Source organism: Chrysemys picta, chromosome 7, assembly GCF_011386835.1.
Source record: "Chrysemys picta bellii isolate R12L10 chromosome 7, ASM1138683v2, whole genome shotgun sequence".
NCBI classification, from domain to species: domain Eukaryota; kingdom Metazoa; phylum Chordata; order Testudines; family Emydidae; genus Chrysemys; species Chrysemys picta.
This window is the reverse complement of record NC_088797.1, coordinates 60,879,604-60,905,561: the sequence shown is the minus strand read 5'-3', so window position 1 is coordinate 60,905,561 and position 25,958 is coordinate 60,879,604. Positions and strand designations below refer to the sequence as shown.

The 25,958-nt window shown below is 49.3% G+C and overlaps 1 protein-coding gene across 7 annotated transcripts in view; it reads right to left on the bottom strand.

The window, feature by feature from the left end:
- The window catches only part of MAPK8 (mitogen-activated protein kinase 8), a 138,688-nt gene that overhangs the window by 38,463 nt on the left and 74,267 nt on the right, over positions 1-25,958 (bottom strand). For all 7 annotated transcript variants that reach the window (XM_065551614.1, XM_008173056.4, XM_024109687.3 and 4 more), the window contains 2 exons: positions 13,923-14,089; positions 2,405-2,534 (listed from right to left, as the gene is read on the bottom strand). In XM_065551614.1, the coding sequence (XP_065407686.1) occupies positions 2,405-2,534; positions 13,923-14,044 (252 nt within the window). In that variant the 5' untranslated portion in view covers positions 14,045-14,089. The remainder of the gene's footprint in view (positions 1-2,404; positions 2,535-13,922; positions 14,090-25,958) is intronic.

The following is a 25,958-nucleotide window of genomic DNA, read 5'->3' as shown; positions in this document are numbered from 1 at the left end:
ACCAGGGAAGTCCCTAATATTAAGTTTTGTTTTGCATTTTTTTCTTTTAATATTGCCAAAGGCCATAAAAAAGAGAAACACATTATGTCAACTATGCTATTTATTTATTTACACACACGGGTATCAAAGTTGCACAGCGAACAGATAAGTAGATCCTGCAAGGATTCCCATCTTGCAACCATGGGTGGCGAGAAAGAACGGAAAGATGCTTGGGCCCATGCACTCCATATTGCCCTCAAGTAGGGGAACACTAGGGCACCCAGGTTACAGGCACAGCCCCAACAGACATTGCTGCCAAACGAATTAGATCTCCTGTGCATCAGATGCCTGCACCAGAAGTGGAATCCATGTGGACAATCCCTCTAAATTATAACCCTACAGCAATCAATATTTCAGAATTAACATATGACGTTCCAATGCAAACCGCTTTGTGAAGTTCAGTGCAGTTTAAAGAGTTTAACATCTTAACCATGTTTATTGCTTTGTGTCAGAGAGGTTGTTATACATTTACCACTTCCTCTCCAAACCACGCACACACATATACGAAGGGCCTTTAGAGTAAGACTGGCTGAACTGTGCTTTGGAACTAGTTTGTTTTCTCTCCAGCCTCATGCTTCCAGACTGAAGGAGCTGGGATGCTGCTGCAGTGATATCAGAGGAAGAACAGGCAGGCAACTGATAAACCCTGCCCAAGCAGAAGCTTCCCTATTACAGGTAAGTACAATAAGGCAGTTTGAGGATAGAAGCGAAATTCCATAGCTGATGAAAGATATCTGCCAGCTGCAGTGAGTGGATGGGGAATGCAGTGCAAGGTCAAGCAACTGCTAATTATCAAGAATCACAGAGCAGGAAGATCCCATTGTCATCATTATATAGTTTGTGGTAACATCCAAAATGAGCTTAGAAGTTTCCATACACAGAGGGTAACAGTCTCTGGCTCAGAGATCATACAGGCAGTATTCTCAGTGTGGCACTGCAATGGTGTCTGCAGTAGAAGGCAGCTTCTTCTCCTGTGGGTGGTGGCCCTCCTTGCCTATCAGCCTGGGGAAGCTGGAACTTCCCACATCGGGACCAGGAGAGGAGGTGGTGAGGACATTAGCATAGCTGGGGGGAGCAGGGCAGCGGCCACTCCCCCCCAAGCACAAGTGGCACCTTGTCAATTTCTTGGTGCCTTTTTACTCACCAGGGGGAGCAATCAAAAAAAAAAAAAGTGCCACCCGCTGCAGCGCTTCTATTTTACTCACCCGGGGGTGCTCGAGGTCTTTGGCGGCACTTCGGTGGCAGGACCTTCACTCACTCCGTGGCTCTTCGGCAGCGGGTGGCGGCTTTTTTTTTGATCACTCCCCCTGTTCCCTCCACCTGGCTACGCCACTGGGTGACACCAGCATGCTAGAGGTCTGCTCTGGGCTAATTTTAAAGCCTGACCCGCAGCTAAACACCAACCTGAGCACAGACAACCCAAACCCGACCCAAGAGCATTGAGTCATTTTCAAGCCAGACCTGAACCCGATACTTCCCCCCGAACCTGTGTCAGCTTCATCTTGTCCTTGGGGCTCGGCCTTGTGGGGGCTTCCTGCTCCACATACCCCCTGTTGGTGCGGCAGTAACTGCGTACCCATTCCTGGCAGCCACCCTTGCCACACTTCACATGCTTTGGAACAAGAGGCACTGAGACTTGTCGGCACACTAACACCGCAGCACAGCAAGGTGGCGGTGATTAGCAGGAGCATGGCATGCAGGAGAATGGCATGCAGCCATTGCCACGCCAGCCCCAGGGCAGGAGGGGGTGATCAGAGATTTTTTTTTAGGTTTTTTTAGACCCAACCTGACCTGAAACCAACACTTGTAGTTGGGTCCCACTGGGTTCAGGTGGCGTATTAAAGCTCTATAGCATGCAGCCCCTCGCGAAGGAAGGAGCTGGCTCCTACCAGCTATCTTCAGGGCAGTTCTGATAAGCAGCCACTTGACCTATCAGCACCTCTGCTGCTCTGCTCTGATTTCATGGCCATCTCCAGAACCTGAAATGCTCTGCTGTTGTCCTGCAAGACCACCTGACCCACTTGCACCAAAATCTGCTGCCCCTTCTATCCCTCCCAAGCAGACTCTTTAGCAGATGCAGCACAGAAGGGAGAATGGTTACCTGTAGTACATCAGCTAATGCCTGCCTGTACCACACCTAGCAGAGCAGCACCATGGCTCCAGCCTTCAAGCAAGGGTGGGGACAAGAGTTAAGGAAAAGCACAGTGGTGGCACTCTGAAGCATCCTCCTATACTTTATATGTGGACAGGCCACCCTTTAAACACATCTCTAGCCTATGTAAGGTGTTACCCTCTAGAGCTACCAATACAGTACCTAACGGCCTTTTTCTTAACACAAACATTTAAGGAAGGATGCTTCACTTACATTTTTGTGATTTACACACTTCATGAGAACAAGCTCTCTGTAGGCTCGTTTAGCATGGGTTTGATTCTGAAATGGCCGGCTTAGCTTCTTGATCGCAACATTTCGTTCCAGGATGGCATCATAGGCTGCACTGCAATTAAAAGTAAACCATTGTTACATCATTGAGATGGCACTTCATGGGTTCAAAGCACTTTATAAATTGGTTATTCCTTAGAACATGCTCTTTCATCTCAGAAAGAAGGAAGAGTATTGTTCCCATTTCACAGATGGGAATCTGACACTGATGAAGGTATTATCCCCAAGGTCACACAGCAACTCAGCAGGTGATCCAGAATTCCCATTAATATTAAACTTCAATACGAGTGTACAAGCAAGTGTCTCCATCATAATGAGCAAAAGACAGTTACCTTTTCCATAACTGGTGTTCTTCGAGATGTGTTGCTCATGTGTATTCCACAATAGGTGTACGAGCTCGCCCCGTGCACCGGTGCTGGAAGTTTTTCCCCTAGCAGTACCCATAGGGGAGCGACCCAGCGACCCCTGGAGTGGTGCCTCTATGGCACAGTATAAGGGGTGCTGCGCGCTCCCCCACCCTCAGTTCCTTCTTGCCAGACAACTCCGACAGAGGGGAAGGAGGGCGGGATGTGGAATAGGCATGAGCAACACATCTCGAAGAACACCAGTTACGTAAAAGGTAACTGTCTTTTCTTCTTCGAGCGATTGCTCATGTGTATTCCACAATAGGTGATTCCAAGCTATAGCTGTTGGAGGTGGGTAGAAGTTCATAAATTCTCAGGACGAAGCACAGCCATGCCGAACCCAGCATCATCCCTGGTCTGGGAGACGATCGCATAGTGCGAGGTGAACGTGTGAACTGAAGACCACGTGGCAACCCTACAAAGGTCCTGAATGGGGACATGGGCCAAAAAGTCAGCTGAAGAGGCCTGTGCCTGAGTCGAGTGTGCCTTCACAATTGGTGGCGGAAGGATTCCTGCCAGGTCATAACAGCTACGGATGCACGAGGTGATCCGGTTGGAGAACCGCTGAGTGGAGATTGGCCGACCTTTCATGCGCTCGGCCGGGGCAATGAACAGTAGCGAGGACTTTCTGAATGGCTTAGTCCGCCCCAGGTAGAAAGCCAGAGCCCGTCTCACATCCACCGTGTGGAGGCGATGCTCCTCACTGGATGCATGGGGCTTGGGGCAGAGGACGGGCAGAAAAATGTCCTGAGCCATGTGATAGGCGGAGACCACCTTCGGGAGGAACGAAGGGTGTGGGCGGAGCTGGACCGTATCTTTACGAAACACTGTGTATGGGAGCTCGGAGGTCAGGGCCCTGAGCTCCGAGACCCGCCTAGCTGACGTGATCACGACCAGGAAGGCCACCTTCCATGAGAGGTGTGACCAGGAGCACGTGGCTAGCGGCTCAAACGGGGACTCCGTGAGACGGGCCAACACCAGGTTTAGGTCCCACTGCGGGACAGGGGGACTAACATACGGGAAGAGGTGATCTAACCCCTTAAGGAATCGTCCAGTCATAGCATAGGAGAACACCGTGTGCGGAGAATGGAAGGCCGAAATAACCGCCAGGTGCACCTTGACAGACGAAGGCGCCAGGCCCTGGGCTCTAAGGTGAAGGAGGTAGTCCAGAATAAACTGGATTGGGGCAGCCACCAGGGAAACGCCCCACTCGTCAGCCCATCTGGAAAATCGAGACCACTTTGCCAAGTAGGCTCGGCATGAGGCGGGCCGCCTGCTTTCTAGGAGAACACACTGAACCCCTTCCGAGCACGTCCTTTCCACCTGACCTAACCATTGAGCAGCCACGTCGTGGGGTGGAGAAGGTGGCCCTAGTCCTGGGAGAGCAGGTCCGGGCAGGATGGCAACAGCCATGGCAGGACGACCGCCAGGCCTGTACCAATGCTGCCTAGGCCATGCCGGGGCAATCAAAAGGATGCGGGCCTTGTATGTCTATCTTTTCCAGGACCTTGCCAATCAGCGGGAATGGTCCCAGCCCCACCCAGAGCAGAACCGGGAGCAGCGACAGTTCTGCAGAGTCATGAACAGGTCCACCTGGGGAGTTCCCCACACTTGGAAAAGTCTGTGCACCACCTCTGGGTGGAGAGAACACTCGTGCTGAGAGGAGATGTCCCTGCTCAAGCGATCCACCCGCACATTCTGGGCGCCCGACAGATGGAAGGCCTGTAGGCAGATGTCGTGGGCTATAGAAAAATCCCACAGCCTGAGGGCTTCGCGGCAAAGGATCAGGCCCCGGCTTGCCTGTTGACGTAGAACATCGAGGCCGTGTTGTCTGTGAAGACCCTGACCTGACCTGGCCCTCCAGGTGCGAGCAGAAGGCCATGCATGCCACCCGTACCGCCCTGAGCTCCTTGATGTTTATGTGTAGGGTCAGATCCTGAGCCAACCACATGGGCCCCCCATCCCAGGTCTGACGTGTCGGACACGAGCTCCGGGGCCCTGCCCCTGAATGGGACCCCTTGGAGCATGTTTCTCAGGGAGGACCACCATTGCAGGGAGGTGATCACCAGCTCGGGTACCGTGAGGAATTTGTCCATCCTGTCCCTGGCCTGGGAGAACTCTGAGGCCAACCAGAGCTGGAGGGGCCTCATACTGAGTCTGGTGTGATGGACCACATGTGTGCACGCTGACATGTGACCCAAGAGCTGGAGGCATGCTCTGGCTGTTGTCATTGGAAACCTTCTGACTGTGTCAATGAAGCGTCCAGGACCGCCCCGATAAAATCTATGCGTTGTACTGGGACTAATGTGGACTTGGTGTTGTTTACCAACAGGCCCAAAGTGGTGCACATGGACAGAAGGAGCGCCACGTGATCCCGCACCTGTGACCGGGAGCTGCCCTTGACCAACCAGTCGTCCAGATAAGGGAAGATCTGGACCCCCCCCAGTGCCCGAGGTAGGCCGCCGCCACCACCGACATACATTTCATGAATACCCTGCGGGCAGTGGACAGACCAAACAGGAGGACTGTAGATTGGTAGTGTTCCTGCCCACCGTGAAACGGAAGAAGTGTCTGTGCCCCTCGAATATATGAATGTGGAAGTATGCGTCCTACAGATCGAGGGCGGCGTAGCAGTCCCTGGGATCCAGGGAGGGGATGATGGAGGCCAGGGAGACCATGCGGAACTTGAGCTTCACCATGTATTGGTTCAGGCCTCGCAGGTCCAAGATGGGCCTGAGCCCCCCTTTGGCCTTTGAGATGAGGATATAGCAGGAGTACCCCCACTTGCCCTTGAACACCCTGGGTACTGCTTCCACTGCTCCTAGGCCCAGGAGCCGTCCCACCCCCTGCTCAAGCAAAGCCTCATGCAAGGGTCCCCCAGGAGGCACGGGATGGTTGGGCGGGGAGGAACTAAACTGGAGGGTGTAGCCCCGGGAGATGGTGTTGAGGACCCATTGGTCCGAGGTCAGCCGTGACCACTCCGGGAGGAAAGCACACAACCGATGGAGAAGGGAAGCTTTGTTGAACGTGGATCCCTGATGAGAACTGGCAGGGCACTGCCAGGCGTCCCGTCAAAACCGCCTTCTCCCCGCTTGCTTACCCTTGGAGGACCCAGGCTGGGGGGCAGGCCGAGACTGCCTTTGTGGGCGCCTCTTATAGTCCCACGACTTCTTATAAGTGGTCTCGTATTTTGGGTGGGTGGCCTCAGCGGGAGTCTGCTGCGGCTTGAACTAGGTTTAGCCAGAGCCGGAACATAGAGACCCAGAGTCTGGAGAGTCGTGCGGGAGTCTTTCAGGCCATGCAGCTTTGTATCTGTTTGTTCCCCAAACAGAGCTTTGCCGTCAAACAGAAGGTTCTGCAGGAAGGTCTGCGCCTCACTGGACAGCCCAGAGAGTGAGAGCCATGATGTCCTTTTCATGGACACCATGGAGGCCATGGACTGTGCGGCCATGTCCACCGCATCTGAAGCGGCCTGCAGGGTTGCCCTTACAGCCACTGTACCCTCCTCCATCAGCACTTTGAACTCCTTCTGTCACGCTCCTGGAGGGAGTCCTCGAACTTGGGCAGGGAGCCCCACAGATTGAACTCATACTGGCCCAGGAGAGCCTGGTGGTTCGCCACCCATAACTGGAAGCTCGAAGACTAATACATTTTCCTTCTAAACGACTCCAGCCTCCTTGAAGCTTTATTTTTGGGGGTAGGGGCTGGCTGGCCCTGCCGTTCCCTGTGGTTGACCGACTCAACCACCAAGGAGTTAGGAGCAGGGTGAGTGTATAAGTATTCATGCCCCTTGCCGGGTACAAAATACTTGCGTTCCGCTCTCTTAGAGATGGGGGCAAATGAGGTTGGGGTTTGCCACAGGGCATTTGAAATTTTTGCAACCCTTAATTGGAGCGGCAAGGCCACCCTGACCGGTGCTGAGAAGGGCAGCATGTTAAACAGGGAGTCTGAGGGCTCCTCCATCTCCTCTGCTTGGAGGTGGAGGCTTGATGCCACCCTTTTTAAGAGTTCTTGATTGGCCCTAAAGTCCTCCTGCGGGACGGAGGGAGGAAGGGCCATAATCACCTCATCCGGGGAGGGTGAGGAGGCCAGCACGGTACTTTGGGTGTCCGCCCGGCACCGGAGGGTCCACCACCTGGTCAGTCTCTGGGCACGGTGCTGAGGATGTATGTCCCACAGACTCCTTCCTCGGAGGTCTGGAGAGGGAGGCTGAAGGTCCTTCTGAAGCTTCTGCAACTGAGCGAGCCCCCACCGGGGGCTGCGTCGGGGGCCACAGTGACCACTGGTACCATTGGCACGGCCACTATACCTGCTGCGGCACCAACAGAGCCGGATGTTTGGCCTGGCCCATCGATGGACGACTACGAAGGGAGGCCGAGCTGACATACGACCTGCCGCTGTCCCTGGACCAGGAGTGATGCTGAACACGGGACTGCGATCCTGATACGGAGGACCTGTACCGTCGCTAATAGTTGTTCTGCGATCGGCTCCAACAGGCGGACCCACGGTGGCGAGACGACGGTGATCGACGCCCAGGGCTGCAGAGGTGGTGCTGTGGCGGTGTCCTGGAGCAGGATGATGAACGAGAATGACGTTGACGTTCATGCTGTGGCCGACTGCAATAGCCCCTCCGAGATGAGGACCTTTGGCGTCGTCTGCCTCGGTCAAGTCGGTGTTCGCTCCTCGAGGCAGAGCAGTGCCGAGAGTCTCGGTCAGACGGAACCCAACCAGACAGCTTGGTGGGCGTCGAGGGCGAGCCACGTGGATTTTGCCCTGAATGGTCGCTGGGTGGTGAACGGCATCGGGAACATTCCCTCGACCGAGACTGGTACTGTGCCGTGGGTGACTGTGGAGATCCCAGCAGCGGCTTGCCTCTGGAGCGCGGGGCCGACATCGACGGTGCTCCTGGTACTGGCATGGACATAACATCCCGGGCTGCCTGCAGAGCCTCCAGTGGGGAGGGCATTCAGACATCCAGGGAGGCCTGCTCCGAATGGGCCGGGCTACTCCGCTCGACTTGAGTCGGAGGCCTAGAGGCTGATGGGGATCGAGGACTGCCCAAGATGGGTCTAGGTCTGTCCTGGGTTTACTATGGTGCTGCAGCGAAGACGACCTCTTGCTAGCCTTCTTGGCGTGCTCCGTGGACAGGGAGCGGTGCCGACTAGTCGATGGTGCCGAAGAGTCACTGCACACCGACACCGCGGTGCCCAGTGCCGACTCGGAGCAGCATGTTGGAGCCAGGGTCAGCGCCAACTCCATCACAATAGCCCGAAGCCTAATGTCCCTTTCTCTCTTGGTCCGAGGCTTAAACGACTTGTAAATCTTGCAGCAATCGCTAAAATGAGTTTCCCCCAAACAGCGTAAACAGTCCATGTGTGGATCACTCACTGGCATAGATCGCCTACAAGTGTTGCACGACTTAAAACCCGGGGTATGGGGTATGTCCCAGCCCGGGCACTCTAGCTAAACTAAACAACTAACTAACTACCGGTATCATACACTGAACGAACAAGCAGTTTTGGGGACGAGCTCCAGCAAAGCTGGAGCAGAGCAGTTCCGAAGCACCTTCACTGGCGGCAAGAAGGAACTGAGGGTGGGGGGGAGCGCACAGCACCCCTAATACCGCACCATGGAGGCACCACTCCAGGGGTTGCTGGGGCGCTCCCCTACGGGTACTGCTAGGGGAAAAACTTCCGGCACCGGTGCACGTGGTGAGCACGCACACCTATTGTGGAATACACATAAGCAATCATTCGAAGAAGAACTGACCCGACCACTTAAGGAAGAGGGATCCTGGGTTAAACTAGCAGCACCAAGCCACAGAGCTCAAGTGACTGGGCCCTTAGTAGGGCCCAGGTGCAAAAAGAGCGAGGCTGGAGGCCAATCGGAGGCCACAAAGAGTCGGAGCACTGAGGGGGAAGAGGATAGTGTCATTAGACTGCCCAAATTGAGAGACTGGGGAATGCCTAGGGCCCCCTACAGATGTTACCCCGTGGGGAGTGGGGACACATAGCTGCACAGTGTCCCAATGCTGAGGAGCCTATGCAGTGTAACCTAGGGAACTGGGAAGACCCATGCTCCCAAATTCACCTGGTGGGGGATCGCACTAACCCCGTGTATGTACACCAGACCAATAAAACTAAATGAGGTAGAAACCATGGCACTCGTTGTTTCGGGGAGTGCGATCACGCTTATTTCAGGGAAGCTTATGAAGTGTAGTCAGCTGCTGCAGGCAAAGCGCACAGGGGTTACATGCGTCCATGGGACAGTTAGTTATTACCCCACCATCCTGGTAAAAATTGAAATCCAGGGGAAAACTACTGAGGTAGCAGCAGGTGTAGTCCCTAAACTCCCATACCCGGTGCTCATAGGGAGGGACTTTCCAGGGTTTGGAGACTTACTCCTGGTAGGGGGATTGGAGAAAGGGGGAAACCCTGAAGTTAGTGAGACATCCACAGTAGACTGTCAACCCCCAATCTTCTCTGAAATATCCCCAGATTTGTTCTCCACTCCCAGGCAGGGTAGAAAGACGAAAAGGGAAAGAAGGGCAGCTAAGGCCTTGGGAACCCGAATACTGACCCAAACCCAGAGGGTCGCTCTCATAGGTAGGCAGATCTGAGCAGCTGAAAAGGAGGCCGCCCAGGAGGGAGAAGCACCCGGATCTGACCCCCCTAATGCCTCTGAACCAGTAGAGGCGACAGAGACAGGTCCCCTAGATCTCGGGCAGATTAGCCCCGAGAGAGAAAATTTTGGACGGGACCAGGCTGAAGACCCAAGGTACGACAACATTAGGAAGGAGGTGACCGAAATAGATGGGGTCCCCGTGGAAGGGAAAACCCAGGGACCAGGACCCTACTTCATAATGAAAAAGAATCTCTTGTACTGGGTTGCACCAGTACAGGGGCACAAGGTACAGCAGATCCTAGTACCTCAAAAACACCAGAACGGTGTATTAAGTCTTGCCCATAGTCATCTTTTTGGGGGGCATTTGGGGGTAGAGAAGTCCCTTAATTAATTAAGACAGGCAGGCTAATCAGGGCACCTGGTTTAAAAAGGACCTCACTTCAGTCAGTGAGGGGAATACAAGGAGCTGAGAGTGAGAGGGTGTGCTGCTGGAGGACTGAGGAGTACAAACACTATCTGGTATCAGGAGGAAGGTCCTGTGGTGAGGTTAAAAATGATGTTGGGAGGAGGCCATGGCGAAGTAGCCCAGGGAGTTGTAGCTGTCACATAGCTGTTACACGAAACACTGTAAACAGCTGTGATCCACAGAGCCCTGGGCTGAAACCCGGAGTAGAGGGTGGGCCCGGGTTCCCCCCCATCCTCCTTCCCCCTATTGGATATAAGAGGAGTTGACCTGGACTGTAGGTCCCACCAGAGGGGAAGGTCCCTGGCCTATCCCTCGACCCACAAGGTGGATCAGCAGAGACTGCGAGGATTGTTCTCCTTCCTTTTCCCCATGCTGGCCAGTGATGAGGTTAGCTGAGTGAATGGCAGGTTTGAGCCACAAGCAAAAGTGGCCAAACTGAGGGCTGCCGTGAATCTTTGAGGTGAGCAAAATCCGCCAATAAGCGCAGGACCCACCCAGGCAGAGGAGGAACTTTGTCATAACATGCACTGAGTTAGAAGCTGTGACGGGGATTGTAGTGAGACAGAGAGGTCTCCCACTGAGACAGAGGGGGAGGGACCACTCTCTGAACCCAGGTGGGTGGAGCCAGGCCATGATTGCCCCTCCCACTGGAAGTCAGGAGGCAGGACAGGAAGTATAAAGGGTGGGTCCTCCTGGAGCTCAGTTTAGCTGCAGCTGCCAAAGGAGACAGATGCCTCCTGCCCACTCATGAGAGGGGAGACTGCAGCAGATCCCTGCTGAGCTGAAGACTGACCAGAACTGCCTGCTGCCACGGCACTGAGGAGTCACTGGGACTGCCACTGGCATTCTACCCCAATGAAATGCTGGGACTCCCCACCCCCCATGGATCCAGGTACACTCCAAAGGGAGGGGAGGAAGTGGCCCAGGGGCAGCTGACCCCAGAGACCCGGTCAGCATGTTGCTGCTGGATTCCCTGCTGACCCAGTGGTGAAATATTCCACCACTGTTAAGGTCCTGGGTCGGGGCCTGGTGGAGTCAGGTGGGCCGGGCTCTCCTATTCCCTGCCACCCGTGGCAGCCTCCCTTCTCTAGGCCAAGAGGCCTGTGTTTGTCAGCTAGAGTTAGGACACCCGAACCCTGTGTTGCCCTGACTGTGGGCCAGAGCCTTAAACTGCTGCCCCACCCTGACTGAGGGCCCAGCCTTACAGACTTGTGCTGCTCTGCCCAGATCATGGGCCAGAGCCCTTAACTGTTTGCTGCTCTGTCCTGATTACAGGCCAAGGCCATAGACTGTTTGCCACCCTGCCCCGATGGAGGACCTGGGTCCCAGAGACTCATTTGGACTGCAGGTCGGAGCAGTGCTTTACTAATTCCCTGACTGTGAGTACCGTCCAGTGAGGTGGAGTGGCCTCCCACTGATCCACAGGGTGAGGGACCACCACTAACCCAGGATGGGTTCACATCATACCAATCTTGAAAGGGTTAATGAGGCTGAGAAGGCGGCCAATTAACTTGATAGGTCACACCTGAGGGGAATTAGGCTGGATAAACAACCCCTGATTGGCAACAGAGCCCAACTGAGAAGGGACAGGTGGGATTATGAGAGAGCCAGGAAGCTGGCAGCAGGAGGGGCTACAGTCACTATCTAGCCTTAGGGAGAGAAAGGAGGAGATCAAGGGGAGAGTCAAAGCAAATCACCCTGAGTTGCAGAGAGAGAGGGGCAGGGTATGCGGATGAGCAGCAGAAGGGGGCGTTGGACCTGTCAGGAGTTAATTCCCAAAATGGCCAGGAGGAGATGCCCCAATGGTGAGTAAACCCAGTGACAGGAGCCTTTTGCCTTGGGAACCTATTGCATAGTCTGGATGTTCTTCCAGAAATTCAGCCTGAGTTTTCCTTTAAACTCATCCCATTGCACTTAGTAATACTCACTATTAGTATCCTAAACAATTCATCTTCCTCACTGTGTGTCTACTGCCTTCAGGTATTCGACAAGTGTGTCTACATTCCCTATCCCCACTTTAGCATGTTATTGTACATTTAGTTTTTAATTTAATAATTCTTAATGTGTCTTTCTGGTATTAAAGGGGCTCCAAACTGAATGTAACTACAAAGAAAGTTGTGGCTATCCATGACAATGTAGACCCACCCAGAATTCACATTAGCTCTTCTGCTACCACATCACAGTGCAAGCTCCTATTTTACTTTGTTGGCAACTATCACCCCTAATAATACCTTGTTCAACACTGTTACTCTTAAAGTGTCTCACTTGCACTACTTGCATTTTTTCAAATGCATTGGCTTTCCTTTGTCCCTATTACTGTCAGAATTTTACACAGTACTTCATAAATACAGATTATAACAGGTTCCATTGTAGAGGTTCAGGCAATTTTATTTCTTGCCCATACTCCTAACTTCATTAAGTTTCTTTTGTCATTTCTGTGTCCTCTTGGTATTATCTCCTGCTTTAGTATCAGCTGAAAGTTAATGCTCTATTTACATCTCCCTGATCATTCACAAAAATGTAAAATAAGCCTGGACCTAACACTTATCCCTGGAGCAATTGCAGTTCTCTGCCTGAAATTACTACTTGCTATCTTTAATCTGCAGCCCTCACCTAATTTTCAGTTCATATGGCACTGTTCATAACCAAATCGGTTTTAAGTTAGCTTTAGGAAATCTGGCTTGAAAATATGTCAGACCTTTACTGTTTTTGTGGACAGACAACATCAAAAGTACTAGCTGGCTGCTCCTGGGAACTGATGAGCAATGGATTCTCTCAGTTTCAAGCAGCTACTCTGAGAACTGTAAGCATGTACTACACCGAGAGTGTGCAAACAAAGAGCAATGCTGGCTTCTACTCCATGGCAAACAGGGTTGGATTAAGTCACGGCGGGGAAAAAAATCAGTTTCTTAGCACTATCCTAATCTCCCAGACCCTCATTTGTTTGCCAAATTACAGAATTATCACATAACTGGCAGTGTTTGTATTGAAGTGGCTCCACCCTCGAACTAGAGTGGATGTTATAGGTTAGAGGCAAAATGCACTGATGGAGTTGGAGAGGGAAGGGGCATTACATGTCATTACAATTAGTTCCTCACTTTGGGCTTGGCTACACTTGCAGCTTTAGAGCACTTTCGGTTAAACCAGCCTTCGGAGAGTGCGCTAGGGAAAGCGCTCCAGTCTGTCCACACTTACAGCTGCAAGTGCACAGGCATGGCCACACTTGCGGCATTTGCAGCAGCATCGGGAGCGGTGGATTATGGGCAGCTATCCCAGCGTTCAAGTGACTGCAACATGCTTTTCAAATGAGGGGGGTGGGGTGGAGTGTGTTGTTTGTATGTGGGGGGAGAGAGAGTGAGGGTTTTTTTGGAGTGTTCAGAGTGTGTCAGCACTCTTGTAAGTTCAGATCCCCCTAGACCCCCTGCCTCTCTCACTCACTCAGTAAACTTTTGCTTTGCCCCGTTGCAGATAAGCAGCCACTGTCTGAAATGGAGCTCTGAAAAGGCACTTCCGCAATCCTCAGCCAATTTCACAACAAAGAGGAGAGAGGCCACTTGACTTAAGGGGATTATGGGACGTTTCCGGAGGTCAGTCAGAACGCTGAAATTAACTCCTCATTCACACTGGCCCTGGGGTGTCTCAGCCAATACACAACAGCTGTTATCCCGCTCGTGGAGGTGGAGTATCAGGAGTGCTCTAGCCAGGGAGTCAGAGCGCTCTACATGCCTTGCCAGTGTGGACGGGGAGTAAGGTAGAGTGCTCTGGGAGGCTTTATTGCGTTATAAAGTGCCAGTATAGCCAAGCCCTTTGAGAATCAAATTCTCTCTCCCACACATCCTACTGACTCTACCCTACCTGTCAGTAAGATACAGTAGTCATCACACACTCAATTTTCTCTTCTAAATTATTAAGCTAAGATTATTTATGCTCGAATTTAAAGAAAACTTACCATACTATTCCTTGTGCCCCTGATCCTATAGGTTTTAAATTCTGATATCGTTTCAGTACAGTGAAAGTAGAATCTCCAATCTCTACACTGTAGAAATTGCTGTCACGCTTGCTTCTGCTCATGATGACAATTTAGTTAGATAGCTTCATCCAAAATTCACTCTCAACCTGTAAAAACAAAAAAAGAACAATTGTAATTGAAAAACTTTGGTTTTCTAAATATCAAATGGAAAATGTTGCCTTATCAGAACTTCTCCTACATCCACTTTTGCCAATTGTATAGGGAATATCTCCAGTGAGACGATACTAGATCTCTCATTCTGAGGTTTTAGACTGTAAGACCTGGGTGGCCACGCACAAGAAAACGAAGGGCCACCCACCTAATTAGTGGAGCGGGCAGGCATGGCTCCACTAATTAGGTGCCTGGACCCTGGAGAAGACACATGTAAGGTGAGGTGGTGGCATTGGGGGGAATAAGGGGTAGGTGGGAGGGGGCAGTGGGGTGACAAGAGGGAGTGCGGGGAATTTGGGACATGCAAGGCTGTGGTGGCTGGAGAAAGAGGCGACTTTCCCCAGCTCCAGGGCTGCGGCTGCCGGGGAGAAACCCCCCAGCTCGGGGGCTGCCACGGCAGGGAAGAGAGGGTACATCCATCGCATTGGAAAGGTAAGACTACATATATTAAAATATGAGTTGTGTGCTTTTAGTTGTAGAACAAAAAAGGTTAATTATTTTTATATAGCGCTTTTATCCAAAAGTGCTTTACAGTATAAACAACATTTGGAAAGATTAAGTAGTCCGCCAAGACCCTCACCAATTTTGAAGTGGTCCGCGGGGAAAAAAAAGTTTGAGAATCACTGCTGTAAGGTCTTCAGTGCAGAGACAGTGTCTTTGCACATATATGTACAGCACTTGGAACAAAGGCCCCGATCAGGATCAGGGTCCCATGAAGGACTATTGCAATAGAAACAAACTATTAATATACTGCCTGAGGCTAAAAACTAAATGCTGCTTAACAGGATGGTACTCCCAAACCTGAAACAATCTGAGATAGATTGCGAATCAAAGAGTTTCAGGAAGAAAAACTGAGTTTCAGGGAAGGAGGAGTACAATTTATCTTTTAACTTAACAAGAGTAACTTTCAAATGCCCTGGAATTTAATAGTTTAACAAAACTGGGCGGGGGGAAGAGTTCTGATTGACAGATATGAACTACAAAAAAGTGATCAAAGAAAGGAAGGAAAAAATTCTCTTCCTTCACAGGAAGAAAGGAAGTCTTACCATAGGATACATATTCCTTAAAGATCCCTAGGTTAAAGTTGCACCACCAAACAGTCCAAAAAACAAACACAAACAAACAAACCCAAAACAAAAACAAAACCCCACAACCCAATATTAAGGTTACATTATTCAACTTTAACTCCTTTCTGTATATGCACTGCCAGTCTGAGATTAAATACTATTTCTCTCCTGTCTCCTGTGCATTGTTGTGAATTAATTTTGGGTGAATGCTAACTGTGCAGTCTAAATGTTCTCTTAATACAGGTTTTGTGTGGAATTAATAGAGTAAATGATCTTTAGAAGGGTATCTAATATTAAAACCTCTCACATTTGACTAAAACAAGAAGTGTTTGACCTCTAATGGCTAAGAAAGAGCATGTTGTTTTAATACATTACTTTAGTCATTTATTCAGCTGCTTAACAGAAACAATGACAGATTCTTAGCTCCTATGCAGCATTATATTGTTATTTATTCGTATTCTATATACACCTCTACCTCGATATAACGCTGTCCTCGGGAGCCAAAAAATCTTACCGCGTTATAGGTGAAACCGCGTTATATTGAACTTGCTTTGATCCACCGGAGAGCACAGCCCCGCCCCCCCAGAGCACTGCTTTACCGCATTGTATCCGAATTAGTGTTCTATCGGCTCGCATTATATCGAGGTAGCGGTGTACCTGCTTTATTTTAAAAGACATTTGAAAATGGGGACAATGTTTTCTTCAGGGAGTGAATCAGAAATTGGTGTTTGTGGTTAGTCTATTTACATAGAAGTCATACATTTGGTGTAATCCATTAAAATAAGTGTTCTAAAATTAGAATTCTCCAAGAATCTAAAAGTTCAGCAAATTCAGCTCTCAGTTAGCTGATCTGCATTCAATTCAGCTACCAGCTGCAATAAAATAAAGGGAACTAGAGAGGACTAAAATGATGTATTTTTAAATTATTTAATATATTATATAATCTAAAATAAACTGCCATCAGAGGCATCATCTGTCTGAGAAGAAAGGCTTATGAAACTAGCTCTCTTTGCAACTGTTATTTTGTACCTTTGTCACACAAACCTCAAAGGCTCAATTCACTAACTATAGGAGCTGATGTCAGATCACTGAAGAGGATGTAGAGGTTCCCCTTCATCAGCAACTATGGAATGCCTCACTGGAGCAGACACGACTGTCACGATGACAAGAAAGGAAAGCTGTATAACAGTTCAGAGCCCATACTGTAAACAAAGGATGGAGACAAGTATATGGATCTGGATTTGCTTCCCTTAGGCCTGTACTACATGACTCCATCAGTGGCTCCTCCTCCATTCTCCCGGTCCATAAATGCTCATCAGGGTTTTTTCTTTGGTCTTTCTCTCTGGTCGTGGATGACCTCACCTGCTCGCTTGGCTTCAGCCCCAAGCTGTAGGGCGACAACTCCCACCTTGTTCAGCCTCCAGACTATGGCTTTCTGACAAGTGCTCTTGTAACTCAAACGTAGCACAGTGAGCAGTCCCCTCTTCTTCCCACAATCTCTTCATCACCCTTCCCACCGTCAATCCCACTATCCTATCACCCATGCTTGGTGTCAGCTCAGATTCCATTCCCTCCCACCCCGGTCACATCCAGGCTGGCACCAGTTTTGGTGACTCTCTTCCTTTACAGCAACATCTGAGATCTGTCCTTTCCTCCTCATTGCTATGTAATCTCCACCTCCACTACAGCAACAACTTCCTGGCTGGCTTCTCTGATGGACAACTTCCTCCCCTAGACCACACCCAAAATGCTGTTTTGGGGATCATCTTCCTCATGACCTGTTTGAAGTGCACACAGATAACTCTGCTGCTCAAATTCTGTTACGTTCTGTACCCCTAACCTTCAAGGCTCTGAACAACTCCATTCCTGCTTCCACCTCATTTTGTCCCATTCCCCCCACCTTATGTGGAGCAAAGGAAACAAGCCCCCAAACTAACTGTTTCCTTTGTATACTTTCCTTGGGTTTTTCTTCCAAGATTCCACTAACACTTCAGCCTTGTTTACACTGAGGGATAGCCGCCAGGCATCAGCAAAATCGCACACTAGTCAACACCTGCTAAGCTGCAATTTACATCACCTGAGCTTACCTTACATATAAAAAAAGACTGTAGTAGTTTCCCCCTCAGTGACTGATTATCACCTTCTTGTTTTTTTAAGAGGAGGAATTTAAAAAATACATTTAAGAAATAAGCCACCAGCGAACAATAAAAAAAAAAAAGCATCATTTTGAGACTGGACCTTCATATAGTGTACCACAGCATTCACATCTGATTCCAGACCCATGAGATTTACCACAGAACCCTCCTCTCCTGGGGGTACAATTGAGAGCCAGAATCTAAGCTTTTATTTTTTAATACACAATTTGGTTCTAGCCCTCATAGCTATCAACATAACTTGAGCATGAACCAACCAAACTGAAACATTGTTTTTTCAGTCTGCACACTGTATGAAACAATAGTACTAAGAAGCATGAACAGCCCCAAGTGTCTTAATTCCAAAACCTAAATGATAATATAAATGTCACTTTGGTTTACTTGTTTTAGCACAAATGACCAGGTCACGTTTCAGCCCCACACAGCCTCAGGTGGCTTATTCATTAAATAACTACAAAAACCCTTTTGGTTTAAGTCATTAAAAACATTCATTTGTGGTACTGTAGTAGGTACAGCATCACTTCAGTCTGAAGTATTTTTATACTATATCACCCCATTACCATTTGGGGAGCTTGAGTGTGAGCAGATGAGTGCTGTCTAAAAGGCACAAAGCAGTACAAAGGCAACAGCTAGGGAACTAAAATTACCTGCTTATCTGTCCTTGAGACCCACCCCAGTAGTAGGAGCTAGGACAGAGGAAGAATTGCCAGGCCAGAGGCCTTACTGACACACCAGGGCAATCAACTGCAGGTCTGGATAGCCTACACTTGGATAGGCCCCCATATATGTGCACGGAGAGATACCATATGTTTGGGGAGGGGAAGTGACTCCAGGGCACTGGCTATAAGCAGCAGCATGAGACACAACCCGTTAGTCGCTCCCTGCAGCAGAGGGGGAGAACATGTGTTTTTCAGTCTGGCCAATGCAGAGCACCCAGAAAAGAGACTAAGCCCCAATACTATGCTGTGCCGCCAATGGTGCCTGCCAACTGAGCCCAGTGGGCCTCCTCTGCACCAGGAGCTGGCCAGAGACCTACTCCAGCCAAAAGGGACAGCTACCAACTTTCTAAGAAGGAATGCACTACTCCTCCTTCTCCATCTCCAACTCCACTAGCCTGTGGGGAGGCTTGGGGTGCATTTTCATGGTTTTTGTAGAGGGTTCAGAAATTAAGGGAGTGTTTAATTATTGCTGTGTAACTAGTTAGTAGCTATCCCTGATTCCCTTGCCTTTCCCATCTGTCCTTGGTTCCTGACCTTTCCTGGTTTTTTTTAAATTTGCCCCATTTTTTCCCTGGAATAAAAGATTTGCATATTTTTAAAATTGGTTCCCTCTAATTATCTGCAACTTCCTAGAGGTCATAAGGTCTACTACGTTATGTACCTAGCCACTAGGTGGCATCACAAACTCAAACAACCCAGGGTTGACTGATGCTAAAATGGGCAAGGAGGGAGGATTAAAGGGATTACATGGGGGACTGGTAATACTTCAGGAGAGAGACACAAATGTACATGTAGATCACCTTTTTAAAAAAATGTACCTGCACTGTGCTTTTAGGTAATGTGCTACCTCACTTATGTAATCAGAAGGTGTGATAAATGGGGGAGGGGGAGCTCCCTTTTATGGACACCCAGCAGCCAGTTAGCTATAAAGTCCCTCTTGGTGGATGTTCTCTGCTTGCTTTACCTGTAAAGGGTTAAAGTCCCTTAGGTAAAGAAGAGGGAGTGGGTACCTGACCAAAAGAGCCAATGGGAAGGCTAGAACTTTTTAAAATGGAGGAGAAAAAACTTCCCCTTAGTCTGTTGTTGTTCTCCAGGGAAGAGGGGAACAGGGCAGGAGTCATGCATGCTGTGAGAAGCTGAAGGCCAGGTATGAAAATCATTAGAATTATACCTAGAAATTGCTTATTTGGAAACCCAGACATGCAAGTAGATCAGAAATGTCTAGAAAGACATGATTAGATTTATTTCTTTTATTTTGTAAGGCTTGTGGACTCCTCTGTACTAACCCCAAATACTTTTGTTTTGCTTGTACCCTTTAAGCTGGACCTCAAGAAGGTTATTCTTGATGTTTAATTTTTGTCAGTGGGATTTTCAAATCTAGTAAAAGCCTAAAATCCAGATGTATTTTCCTTCTTTTTGTTTAATAAAATTTACCTTTTTTAAGAACAGGACTGGATATTTTGCTTCTTAAGAGGTTTGTGCATGCTGTTTTAGTTAGCTGGTGGCAACAGCTAATTTCCTTTGTTTTCTTTCTCAGGTAGGTGTGTGTGTGTGTGTGTGTGTGTGTGTGTGTGTGTGTGAGAGAGAGAGAGAGAAAGGGCTTGAGGGTACCCCACAGAAAGGAATTCCCACGTGCGCCCTCCTGGGTTCCAAAAAAGGGGGTTTTGCACTGGGGTGGTGGCAGCATCTACCCATCCAAGGTCAGAGAATAAGCTGTAACCATGCGAGTTTAATACTAGCCTAGAGTGGCCAGTATTAATTTTTTACATCCTTTCAGGTCTCCACCTTTTGCACTCGAAGTGTTAGAGTGGGGAAATCAGCCTTGACATGGTGGTAGAGCGGTGGGATCATTTTGAACCACAAACACAGACCCCAGGATTTTAAAAGGACCCATTTTTCCTTTTGGCTGCTTGAAAGCCAGGAAAAAAAAACAACAACTCCCTTTCTTTTCTTTGCTGCCTGAGGGGGAACAGGCACGCAAAGGGGTCATCCTGCCAAGCCAGGGAGTCCAAGAAGCATTTTATTTCATTTTATTTTTTTCTAGCTTTGTGGCAACGAAATAACTAGGCTAGAGTAGGGCAGCCCTGTGCACAAGGTTGAGGTCGGGCACAGAAACCCTACAGCAGGGGTCGGCAACCTTTGAGAAGTGGTGTGCCAAGTCTTCATTAATTTAAGGTTTCACGTGCCAGACCGGCAGCGTGGGCAGCAGACGGAACCCCAGACCGGCAGTGGGCTGAGCCTGCTGCCGGTCTGGGGTTTCGTCTGCCATCCCGGGGCCCGGCCGCCAGCCCTGCTCAGCCTGCTGCTGGTCGGGTTCTGGCCATCCAGGCTGGCAGCGGACTGGCAAGGGTCCGGCGGCTGGGACCCCGGGTGGCAAGGGGCTGGCGGCTGGGACCCCAGACCAGCAGCAGGATGAGCCGCTCAGCCCGATGCTGGTCTGGGGTTCCGTAATCCAGGCCAATAGCTGCAGGTTGCCAACCCCTGCCCTAGAGCAACCAGTCTTCCCAAAGCGGCACGTCATGGAGGAGACAGACCCAGATCAAGCCCAGACATCCAGCTCCATGACAGAAATGCAGGTAGGGGATGGGGGGACCGGGAACTTCCCAGGAGGGAAGGGTCAGCCCTCCCCAACCCGAGATCCAGGTGCCAAGATGGAGGGATGCCCTTAACCCAGACCAAGTTCTGACTGCGGAAGGCAGGAATTTCATCCTACAGATGATGCGCTTGGAAGCAGAGGAGAGGAGACAGGCGAAGAGCTTGGAGCCGGAGTTAGAGCTGAAGCGCTTAGAGCTGGAAAGGACTAAGCTAGGTCCACCAGGAACCCTAACAGTCCTTCTCCAGGCACCACTCCCCAATCCAAGAAATTCCCCACGTACAAGGTAGGCGATGATAGAGGCTCTCTTAGAAAATTTTGAAAGGGCCTGCCTTGGGTACAACACCCCTACAGACCAGTATATGGTGGCGCTGAGGCCACAGCTCAGTGGACCCTTAACAGAGGTGGCAGCTGAAATGCCTAAGGAACACATGAACAAATAAAAGGCCAGAATTAGAATGGGGCTAACACCCATCGGTGGTTCAGAGCCCTAAGGTGGAAACCAGACGTGGCATTTTCCCGACACGCCTATCACATTGTAAAAAATTGTGATGCCTGGATATCAGGAGCAAATGTTAAATCTGTCTCCTAATAAAAACGGAGCAGTTCTTAGAGAATGTTCCTGAGGAAACAGAAAGGTACAGCCTAGATGGGAAGCCCAAAATTGTAATCAAGGCAGGGAAGATCAGAACCAAATGGGTGGAGATGGCGGATGTGACGGGGTGGGTCACAGAGACCCCCTTGGACTACCACCTGATGTGCTGAGACTACCTCTGAGCCCGTTTTTCCTGCCAGCTTGGGACTTCAGTACCCTGTCTTGTTAAGCCTGACACGCTAGCCTGCTGCAAACACAGACCCAGGTCTGAACCAAGTCCCCCAAAAGCTACAGACTTAATTGAAAACAGCTTAAGAAGTGCTCTTGTCTCTAGCACCCAGACCGCAATGGGATCCAAACCCCCAAATAAATCTGTTTTACTCTGTATAAAGCTTGTCCACTCTCTATAACACTGATAGAGAGATATGCACAGCTGTTTGCTCCCCCAGGTATTAATTACTTGCTCTGGGTTAATTAATAAGCAAAAAGTGATTTTATTAAGTATAAAAAGTAGGATTTAAGTGGTTCCAAGTAATAACAGACAGAACAAAGTAAGTTGCCAAGCAAAATAAAACAAAAAACACACAAGTCTAAGCCTAATACATTAAGAAACTGCTTACAGGTAAATCTCACCCTTAGAGATGTTCTGATAAGCTTCTTTCACAGACTAGACTCCTTTCTAGTCTGGGCCCAATCCTTTCCCTGGTACAGTCCTTGTTCCAGCTCAGGTGGTAGCTAGGGGATTTCTCATGACTGGCAGCCCCATTTGTTCTGTTCCACCCCCTTATATGGCCTTTGGCACAAGGCAGGAATCTTTCGTCTCTCTGGATCCCCTATACAGGTAATGAGCTGGGGTACGTGAAGGCCAACTGCCCCAAGAGCACCAGCTGACTGCAACTCATCAACACAAAGTCCCACCGAGAGCCTTCAGGCCCAGATGCCTCGCAAATACCCCCAGAGCGAAGGGAAACTGTGAGTGTGGGCAGGAGGAAGGTTATTGCGTGGAGACACTCTGGAGCACAGGTGTCAGCGATCCACCAATCCCTGGTGGACCCCAAATTCATTGACCCAGAGGCCCAATTGACGGTGCAACCTTTTAAGACCAACTCTTAATCTGCCTACAGCCAAGCTGCCTATCCAGTACAAGGGCTGGTCAGGAATATGGACTTTTGCAGTCGATGATGTTTATCCCATTCCCATGCTGCTGGGAGAAGAGTTAGCCAACCATGTGAGGCTAACAAAAGGGGTTGGGATGGTCATCCACAGCCAGGCTAAACAGGCCTCCACACCTAACTCCAGTCCTGAGCCTCCTATAGGAACCCAGCCAGAGGTGGTGGAATCAGACCCCAAACCAGAGTCTATGGCAGCAGTTGTATATCCAGTTCCTGGGACCCAGCCAGAACCAGCCCAAGAATCGGAACTGGCGGAGCAGTCAGCACCAGAGCCCGTACTTGCAACCCCACCAGAGTCAGGGGAGCCAGCACCAAAGAGTGCCACAGAGCCTGCAGCAGCTAAACCGGCGTAAGAAGCTCAACCGGAGCCAGAAATACAACCTAGCGCACGAGCGGCGTGCGGTTCACAGTTGACGGAGACACTCTCCCTCCCCCCCGCCCATCACCTGTATAGCTTCCGGTGGGACCAAGCCCAAGTCCACAACCTATCAAGGAACTCATGTCTCCAGCATCGAGGGAGCAGTTCCAGGCAGAGCAGGAAGTGGATGAAAGACTCAAGGGAGTTTGGACGGCGGCACGGAGCGACTCACCGCCTCTCAGCTCTTCCAATAGGTCCAGGTTTGTTGTAGGACGACGACTCTTGTACAAGAAAACCCTATCTGATGGGCACAAGGAGGACTGGCATCCTCAGAGATAGTTGGTAGTTCCAACTAAGAGGGAAAAGCTCTTGAGCTTAGCGCACAATCACCCTAGTGGCCATGCTGGGGTGAACAGGACCAAAGACCGTTTGGGGAAGTCATTTCACTGGGAGGGAATGGGCAAGGACGTTTCTACCTATGTCTGGTCTTGTGAGGTGTGCCAGAGGGTGGAAAGCCCCAAGACCAGGTCAAGGCCCTCTCCAGCCACTCCCCATCATTGAGGTTCCATTCAGCATGTAGCTGTGGGTATTCTGGGTCCTTTTCCTAAGAAGACACCCAGAGGGAAGCTGTACATACCGACTTTTATGGATTTTGCCACCCGATGGCCGGAAGCAGTAGCTGTAAGCAACACCAGTAAATTGGCCTGTCCCTAAGTCAAAGAAGCAGGTCCAATCCTTCTTGGCCTTGGCCGGGTATTACCGACAATTTGTACCATACTACAGCCAAATTGCCACCCCACTGACAGACCTAACCAGGAAAAAAACAGCCAAATGCAGTTCAGTGGTCTGAGAAGTCTCAAAAAGCCTGTAACCAGCTTAAGGCGGCCCTTACATCTGACCATGTACTAAGGGCCCCGGACTCAGACCAACCGTTTGTCGTAACCACAGATTGTCCGAGTGTAGTGTAGAAGCAGTTTTAATGCAGGAAGGACGACATCAACAATTCCATCCTGTCGTGTTTCTCAGCAAAAAACTTTCTGAGAGGGAAAGCCACTGGTCAGTCTCAGAAAAAGAATGTAACGCCATTGCATATGCTCTAGAGAAGCTACGCCCATACATCTGGGGACAACATTCCCACCTACAGACTGACCATGCTGCACTGAAGTGGCTTCACTCAGTCAAAGAAACTAACAAAAAACTTCTTCAGTGGAGTTTAGCTCTTCCAGACTTTGATTTTGAAATACAACACATTTCAGGAGCCTCTAACAAAGTGGCTGATGCACTCTCCTGGGAAGGTTTCCCAGAATCAGCGGATAAAAATGTCCCTGTATTCCAAGTCATTGTAGTCCTTGAAATTTAAAAAGTACTGTTTAGTTCTCCATGTAATTATTAGTAAATTAGAGGTGCATGTATCTTATTAACTCTGTTTCCTAAACCTCCAGGAAGAAATCCCAGATGGTGTGGACCAGACCTGAACCAGGCTGGCCAGCACTATCTGTGATTTGGGGGGCGTGTGATAAACGAAGGGGGGTAGCTCCCTTTTAAGGGCACCCAGCAGCCAGTTAGCTATAAAGTCCCTCTTGGTGGATGTTCTCTGCTTGCTTTAAAAAAAGGGTTAAAAAAGTCTCCCAGGTAAAGCAAAGGGAGTGGGCACCTGACCAAAAGCACCAATGGGAAGGCTAGAACTTTTTAAAATGGGGAAAAAAACTTCCCCTTTGTCTGTTGTTCTCTGGGGAAGAAGGAAACAGGGAAGGAGTTATGCTGTGAGAAGCTGAAGGCCAGGTATGAAAATCATTAAAATTATACCTAGAAATTGCTTATTTGGAAACCCAGATATGCAAGTAGATCAGAAATGGCTAGAAAGACACGATTAGGTTTATTCCTTTTATTTTGTAAGGCTCGTGGACTCCTGTGTGCTAACCCCAAATGCCTTTGTTTTGCTTGTACCCTTTGAGCTGGACCTCAAGAAGGTTATTCTTGACTAAAATCCAGATGTATTTTCTTTCTTTTTGTTTTTAAATAAAATTTACCTTTTTTAAAAACAGGATTGGATTTTTGTGTTTTAATTAGCTGGTGGCAACACTTAATTTCCTTTGTATTCTTTCTCAGCTCTTCGCCCGGGGGGGAGAGTGAAAGGGCTTGAGGGTACCCCACAGGAAGGAATTCCCAAGTGCGCCTTCCTGAGTTTCAAAAAGGGGGTTTTGCATTTGGGTGGTGGCAGCGTCTACCCATCCAAGGTCAGAGAGAAGCTGTAATCTGGGGAGTTTAATACAAGTCCAGAGTGGCCAGTATTAATTTTTAAAATCCTTGCGGGCCCCCACCTTCTGCACTCTACGTGCCAGAGTGGGGAATCAGCCTTGACAGAAGGTCATGTCAGTTAACCATTAATAGTGGGCATTTTACATTTTTTGGTGTGTGCTTAATACTACCAGCGAATTACAAAACTGCAGAAGACATACTATCGAAAAACAGAGACAGTAGGGAATGCAAGTATTCGGAGAACTAATAATCACCCCAAGCATATGTTGTCTCCTTTTATCCCTGGAATGGCAAATATGTTTCCAACTGCTGTAGGAGATGGCATACAGTTATAAGTAATAGGTTTGGAATACTGCTTTTATTCTTAAATTACATCAAATTTATTCAACTAAAAGTGTTTGTATTAGAATTTGCCACAGGCACTGTGGTTACGTGCTGATTCTTCTAGGTAGGGGAATTATTTTATAGCCAATAATATTTTTAACAATGAAGCCATAAAAATGCATTGTGTATACGGTGGTTCCAGAGGACAATAGCTCTTGTGTATGCCAAAAAGTTTGTGCACTCATTTTCCATGCAAAGTTAGATAATAAATTTCCAGTGACTTTGCCTGCTTCAGGTTTTTGAGTGCCTACAGATTTTATTCTTTAGTTTTAAGTATTACTCAGATGTTAACCAGAGCCATTTCTTTAGAACATCTGTGATATTATTTATATAAGGATCCTGGGTTGTGACATTTGTAGGAATCCTTATTTTAGTAGTGAGGTTGTTGATGACAGATGGTTAAAAGGTTCAAGTAAATCAACTCTTGCAGAAGTGGTAGGTGAATTCTAATAAATTCCTGGTAATAAGTTTTTCATTCAAGCTGGGTTTCCCCCCCCTCGATGAT